The 7,778-nt window shown below is 35.2% G+C and overlaps 1 protein-coding gene and 1 pseudogene across 1 annotated transcript; one reads left to right on the top strand and one right to left on the bottom strand.

Annotated features, from left to right (window-relative positions):
- Nucleotides 1-201: 201 nt before the first annotated feature.
- Nucleotides 202-3,677, top strand: LOC127418397 (NK1 transcription factor-related protein 1-like). Its single transcript, XM_051659049.1, has 2 exons — nt 202-598; nt 2,953-3,677. The coding sequence occupies exons 1-2, from the start codon at nt 202-204 to the stop codon at nt 3,645-3,647; spliced, it is 1,092 nt and encodes a 363-aa protein (XP_051515009.1). The 3' UTR covers nt 3,648-3,677.
- A 7-nt stretch (nt 3,678-3,684) lies between these two features.
- The window catches only part of LOC127418402 (UV-stimulated scaffold protein A-like), a 31,289-nt pseudogene continuing 27,195 nt past the window's right edge, over nt 3,685-7,778 (bottom strand).

The following is a 7,778-nucleotide window of genomic DNA, read 5'->3' as shown; positions in this document are numbered from 1 at the left end:
GGGGACATCAGCATCAGCACCCAGAGACCGGCTGGATCAACTCCTGAGCGGTGACCAGCTGAAGCGCAGCATCCAACGGGCATTTAAACAGCACACTGCTTTTACTTCGCCGTATTTTGAACATGATGTCTCATGTCGAATAGAAAGAGTAAAAATAGCCTAAAATACTAATCTGAAAGCTGTCCTGCCCTCTGGAGAGCTATGAACAGGGAGAAGGTGCAGGTCGGCGACTCCATCGTGCCTCCCGCGCCCGGCGTGATCGTGGTCGCTCCGCAGGACGGCATGGACGAGAAGCGCCTCGCTGCCGCTGAATTGCCGGTGTTTTCCTGCGCCGGAGGGAGAGACGCGGAGAGTAGAGACACCTCGCCGAGACATGAACCTGCGCCCGCGGGCGCGCCGCCAACCGTTCACCGGACCACCTCGTTCTCGGTTCTGGACATTTTGGACCCGAATAAGTTTACTAGTAAGAGGCAAGTGCCCAACAGGACAGAATTCGCGTTTGGTGAAGAAAACAGAGGAAACGATGACTCGAATCACACAATCGAGCACAAGTCTTATGCAGAGGACTACGACTGTAAAAAATCATCGGGAATTTTAAGTAAGTATAACTGTTTTTATTCCGTTCATATTCTGGGTATGTTCAAAATGAGCTGGCTTTACAACTTGGGTAGTTGACATAACATGGGCATTTAGCCTACTTTTTTACAACATAGAGGTTTGGTTTAAAATGTATATGACCCAAAGTTATTTGACTTATGGAAAGTTATTTGAAAATGATTTTGCCATAAAAAATAAAAAAAAAGAGAGAAAGTGTATATGTAACTGGCCACTAGTTCCTTTAAGTTTTATATCATTTTAATCACCTTTTTGCTCTTTGTAGTTCGTTTACTCAGTTCAGAGGTGTGATAAATTATTTTTTAAGTACATCTCAGTTATTCAGAGGCCATAACACTGCATGCTAAATTATTATACAATGTTTGTTAAAGTGTTTAAAATAGTTTTAGATGAAGTATAGCATGTCCCTCTGGATGACACATGCCTTCTTAACAGCCCATATTCACATCTGATTTTTGTTGATGATTTTAAAATCCAGCTTTTATTTACAAAATAATAATCTGTTATAATTGTTAACAAATGCAACTATGCCTTAAACCCTCTTTCTTTCCTAGATGAGCCATAAAGAACAGCTTTAACGAAGGTCTCTTTACAAAAGGATTAAAAAAGAGGAAAACTATGAAGTTATTAAAATCCTCATAAAGTGGCTCTTTAAATAAGTTTTTGGAGTGAAACGAGGTTCAATTAGAAAATGTCAAAACTTTTCTCAGACATATCTGAGATTGGTTGAAATGTAATAAATTAATCTCACTTTAATTTTCTTACCATTTATTTCTAATGATGTGTCTGTAAACAACTTCAAGTCAGATGTGTCTTAAGTTTAAGACTTATTTTCCAGCACTGTGGTCGTGCTGTTCCAGCACCTTTTGCTGTTTTTTGGAGACCTGTGATCGATATCTCCCCTTATAAGTATAATAGGTTTTAATCTAGTAATTATCCGAATTTTGGCCCTATAATTTAGATGTTGAAAGTCACTTTGCAAGCTGCCTGAAAGAGACATGCTCATTTCAATAATAGGATATCGACCAGTCTGGGCCAGATCCCCCCATTATCAGCGTCTTTACGCAGGAACTCGCGTTAAATTAAACGCAATCGAAAAGGGTCTAATTGTTGTTTTTTTCTTTAGATATTTTGGTGCTTTGTCTCGGGTCTAAAGGGTGAAAATTGAAAGGACTGTCTCAGGCAGTAGCTTCATGACCATCATGTTATTATCTGCGCCTGTATTTGCAAGGACAAATATGTGTCAGGCCATATGATTGATTGGAGGCATCGCGCGCATGCAATTTTCAATAAACAGTAATTGTAGGCTGCAATAATTTGATAAGGATTGTGCTGCCGCTTTAAATGGATGAGTAAATTGTGAGTTATCGATTGGACGGCCATGCTATGATTTAAGATGTCAAGACGAATTGTCACGCTATATAAGGAAGTGCCAACTATTCTCTCTTTACTTAAAATACAAGGGAAAAAGATAAAGACCAGACAAAAATAGCAATGACATTTTTTATTTTTAAAAAAAATACAATAAAATTAAAAATAATTACATGTGTTAGGATTTAAAATAAGTTTACAAAAATGATGTACACTGAAAACGTTCAGACCTGTTTAATACAATAAATTAAAAATAACAATAAAAATAAATAAAATAAAAATCGAAATCACTGTCCGATATTTTATTTTAAGTCCTTAATGTTCTCATCTAAATTTTTCTAAATATATAGAATAATTTAGATGAGAACATTAAGGACTTAAAATAAAATATCGGACAGTGATTTCGATTTTTTATTTTATTTTTTATTGTTATTTTTTTTATTTATTTATTGGGAAAATTAAGGACTTGAGAATTGATGGAAAAAAAATATATGCAGAAATTGATAATCAATTATATAAGAAATATCAAATATCAACTTCCTAGTTTTCTTGTAGCAGTTAGAAAAATTATACTAATTTAATTACTAAATAATTACATTTCATAATGCATAAAATTAAGATAACCTGTTGGTGAAATCAAACCCAGATCAGTGCGTTTAAATTAATTTTTATCACATGTGCATTTAAGGGAAATTCCGGGTTCAATACAAGTTAAGCTCAATCGACAGCATATGTAAAACAATGTTGAATACCACAAAATAATAATAATAATAATAATAATAATAATAATAATAATAATAATTTCCCTCCCTCTTCTTACAAAATAAAAACAGAGGTTACAGTAAGGCACTTACAATGGAAGTGAATGGGACCCATCAGTAAAAAGTATAGCCACAAGAAACCCCTTTTTTGTATAAATGAAGGTGTGAAGCTGAGTTTTGATGCCAATGTTTTGTGTTTCTACAGAGGATGGGTTCGTGTTCCGATCAGATGAATGTGAGAATGATTTTCCCCGAGGGAATCAGTCAGACTGCGAGCTTCAGGATGATTTGTGCAGCGAGGAGAGCAGCGCCATGACTGGAAACAACGACGCTGAATTTGGACAGCATGAGGACGACGACCCGTTAAATAAAAGCCCAGACGGACAGCAGAGTCAACAATCCTCCTCAAACGGACAGAGTCATCCAGCCAAACCCAAACGGAAGCGCTCCGGCTCGGACTCAAAGTCTGGCAAACCCAGAAGAGCCCGGACTGCGTTCACGTACGAGCAGCTGGTGGCTCTGGAGAACAAATTCAAGTCGACGCGCTACTTGTCCGTGTGCGAACGGCTCAATCTGGCGCTGTCCTTGAGTTTGACAGAGACCCAGGTGAAAATATGGTTTCAGAATCGCCGGACCAAGTGGAAGAAACAGAACCCGGGCGCGGACACGAGCGCACCGACCGGTGGGAGCGGAGGGGGACCGAATGGCCTGAGTCCACTGAGCCCGTCTCCTCCTATGAGCGGCCACCTGTCCATGCACACCAGCTATCCGGGTCACACGCCCGGAGGACTAGTCTGCACCACCCAGCTGCCCTTTCTACCGGGTCATGCAGTACTGTCACCCTTCATGCTGGGCTCTCAAACTTATGGAGCGCCAACATTTTACGCGCCGCACTTATAAGCACAGAACTATAGGAGAAATACAAATGTCCAGTCCAGTATGACAGAACTTTTTAACTTGAAGCACGGTCGGTGTTACAGATTGCAGAGACACTGGATAGGGTTGTCTTGAAAAGCTAAAATATGTGTCAACCTTGCTGCACTGTGGTAAATCCAGAGATGTGTTTACGAATAATTTCCTATGTCCGGCAATATGATTTCATTTCAGTTTGCTTCATTTTGATAAAATGTAAATATTTAGTTATTATGAATATGTGTTTAGACATTAATTTTGAATGCACATGCAAATGTTGTAGGGAATAAAACAGATTATGCATTGAAAAAGAATGAGCTTGTTCCACTGAAATATTGCACAGATATACAGGCCTTATGAAAGGTTGACATTTTATTATTTTACTGTGTAGGACATTTATTTATTTCAAAAGTTGCATATAGCCCATGCTTTTTCATTGTTTCGCACCATGAAAAGGTTGAAATAAAATGACACACCAACTTAGATGGCAACCATTTCGTTGACATTTATTAACTAAATGGTAAATGTAATAGTCTCATATGATCTTGCAGAATATTTAAAGAATATTGGAAAAACGAATGTTTAATTTCGCTGTGAGGAACTCGAAAAGGTGTTTACATTTTAAACATCTTTACATTTCTTTTTATGGAAATATTTGCATAGAAAGTCTTGTCCAATTTATGTTTAAGTGTAATAGCTCTTATCTGGAATCGATGATTGTAAGATTGAACTAATCAGCTTTATTTTCAGTGAACTTGTTAACAATCCAAGAACAAATGGTAAGAAATTAGATAGAAAATAAAATACAAAAATACATATTTAATATTTAGAAAAGAGGGGCACATGTCCGCTGATCTTGTAAAACGTTAATAAGGCTATATTAGTCCTAATTTGGGATGTTTAGAGCACTAATGACATCATTTCCTGTTTAAATTGGCTTATTGATTTGATAGTGGTTTAAATATCCTATATAACGTTGTCAGTTGTCAAATGCCTTTTTGAAAGTCAATGCAAGTACGAAAATTAGTATAAATATCGATTAGGTCTTCATTTTTTAATCTGGTGTTTGTTTAAAATATTTTTGACAATATGTATTTCCTTTTCCGTATGTTAAAGTAATTAAACAGTAATGTAAGGGTAAGCTACTCTACAATATTGCGTCTGAAATTTGTGCACACTTTTATTAAATATTATGTGCTCCAACACATTTAAACGAAATTTTCTTATGCTGCTGAAGATTTTCTACCTCCTTGAAGCAAAGTTTTCCGTGCATACTTCATATTTTGCTTCTTGAATTATTTGATATTAAAAAGTCGTAAAATATGATATTAAATAATACATATATTCCACAATCCGACATTACAAACAAGCTATTTCTTTACTATACTCATACAGCCTACTCGCTGAAGTTCAACAAGAAAATGTCTGATTTATTTATTTATTGTGATTTTGTAGGCCTATTACATGTGTGCATTTTTACTATTTATGTTCTTCTTTTTTACGTTTTGTTACGTTTCCCGGCCTAGTTTCAGGGTCACACATCTAAACAGATAGTTGCGTACAATCATTGTTGTTATTAATGTTTTGTTACAGTTGCTACAGAATAGTATTTCTTAATGTGATGCTGCCAAATAATGTTTCACTCACACGAAAACATTGAGATTATTAAGCGTATCCAAAAATACTGAATTAGTTCATTTTATCACACATCTTCAACGACGAAGAGTTTGAAGTTTCTTACAAAATGTCAGTAGGCTAATTTGTCTGAGATATCACGATTTTTTTTAATGCATTTTGAGCTGGGATTTGAATGCGATGGCTGCTTTAAGTAGTCTGCATATTCTGTTTAGAGAGTTTATATAGAAGGTGGTTGAGAAGAGGAACTTACACCACTACAGAGCATTACCGATTAAAAACTCCAAGCACATCGAAAAAACATGTATTACTTCTGCCATAAGAAATGGCATTTTTTCAGCAATGTACTCCAATCCTGAAAATGTTGCTTCTATTTAAGTGTATTTACAAATCCTAGTAAAATAATTCTGTAAGTCATTCTTCTCTGCTTTAAAGTGGTATTAAAAATTGATCATTACTATACTAATAAATTATATTAAACTATGCAGTTACTGTTTCAGCGGGTCAGTTAATAAAGGGAAACTGCAATTGTAACTTGATAACCATGCAAACCTCAACATTAATATATCAATAAAGTTGCACATAGAATAATTCTGTGTGAGAGTATTGTTAGCCACCTTATTCTTGATGTGTAAACAGCACTCAAATTTCAGATCAAATAACTACATATTTAAAGCAAACCAGCCCATTTCTTTAGCATAGTTACACGATAAAATATATATTTTTTAAAAAGTCAAAAAATTACAACTATTAATTGTGCTATCAATAATATTCAAATTATATTTGCATACATTGGCAAAACATGCCGACAAAAGTACAGTAATATTTTAAGATCTTAATCAATGCAGCAACAATTAAAAAAATTGCAAAAAAGACATTGGATTAAGATGGAAAATGTCATTTAACAGCTGTTTAGATATTAGATATTTACCATACATATGTAAAAAATAATAATAAAAACAATTTAATACAACAAAAGGCAATATAAAATGATAATCTACAGTGTTTACATTTATTCAAGTTTATTCAACTTTATTTAAGGCACAGCTTTTCTTTGCTGTTGGGAGCTGCACTTAATTTACTGAGGTCGATTCCAAACGCGTGTGGAGATAAGGCTGTATCCTATAATTCAATGCATAGTTGAACTGATTTGAAAATTTCTCATGTTTCCGCTTGTCCATCTTGTTCATGACCTCTGTTACTCGTCTCATAGAGCTCCTATAAGCAAACCATAAGGTTGAGATTCAACATTTTTCTTTGCTCATCACTCCTAAAACGTAGAAAACTTATTGCTGTTTAATATCCAACAGATAAATGTACTTCTCTTCACTAGAATCCAGTTGACTCCTACGAAGACACCAGCCCTGTTTAGAGGTGTCTTCAGTTACTTACTTGTCAAAGACTTTCTTCTCTAGTCTGGCATGTGACGTGTTGGCATTTTGCTTCAAGTCTGTAAGGTTTGGGTACTACTTTTTCTTTCCTTTGCTTCCCTTTTTTCCCTTCCCGTAGGTCTTCGAGGAGCCCAGAACTTCTCCAGTCGCTGCCTCAATCTCCCTCATGAGTTCAGGGTCTCACCAATCTGAGCCAATGAGAGAAGCATTGGGTGATATTTCACTTTATGCAACAATATCGATATCAATGCACCATTTATGACATTTATGAGTGCTTCTTCAATGAGGGGCACTTTTGAATCCTTTAATGTTTTTTTTAATTTATTTTTTTATAAATTTTAACTTCAAACTATATTTCACCCACTGCATGTTAAATAATGTATTGCATATCCTGGAAGATCTAATCATGGCCTTGATCAACTTTCAGGTGGATTTTAGCATGTGTAAATGTGTGATGATATAATGTGACGGTAATGACATTTTTCACTTTTTGGAGAAAGTCTGGGAAAGCGTTGGACCAGCTAACATATTTATCTCAAAGTGCTTCACATATCAGAAATTAAAAGTCAAAGAAAGTGACTGCATTAAAATAAATAAAAGTTTTAAAAATAGTTAAATTTGGGTAGGAACAAGCCCAAAATTCAACACTCTTAGAAATTTGGAAAAAAGTATAAAGTTATTGTGATTTGTTATGATTTAAGATTTTTTATTTTTTTATTTTTATGATTATGATACTTTAAAACTTTTAAAAACTAAAATATCTGAAAAATTGTTCAATCTGTCAAATGTTTAATGTAAAGCAGTAGTAATGGTTGCCCCACTTGAGAGTTGCTGATTCCACATATTCCGTGGTACGTAAATCTCTCACATTGGCTTGCGACTCAAAACTTTAAATCATTTAACTTTTTATTAAGGATGTCCCTTAATGTTGACACATCCACATCTCGCGATGATAAAAACGGTAGCTGGTAAATTATTTACAGTCTCCAAAGAGTTTAATTGCACAGACCACTGCGGTTCATCAGTCTGTAGTGAAACGCATGCTGCAACAAACAGCTTTTTCACATGCCTTTCAAATTAATATGAGGGAGTT

The sequence above is a fragment of the Myxocyprinus asiaticus genome, chromosome 27 (assembly GCF_019703515.2).
Source record: "Myxocyprinus asiaticus isolate MX2 ecotype Aquarium Trade chromosome 27, UBuf_Myxa_2, whole genome shotgun sequence".
Classification (NCBI taxonomy): Eukaryota; Metazoa; Chordata; class Actinopteri; order Cypriniformes; family Catostomidae; genus Myxocyprinus; species Myxocyprinus asiaticus.
This window is presented reverse-complemented; position numbering and strand designations above follow the sequence as displayed.

What these genes read in the sequence shown, in the direction of transcription:
- LOC127418397 (XM_051659049.1), top strand. Translation starts at nt 202, where the DNA reads ATGAACAGGGAGAAGGTGCAGGTCGGCGACTCCATCGTGCCTCCCGCG. An exon ending in AAAATCATCGGGAATTTTAA is followed by an intron (nt 599 to 2,952) that starts GTAAGTATAACT and finishes GTGTTTCTACAG; the next exon opens with AGGATGGGTTCGTGTTCCGA.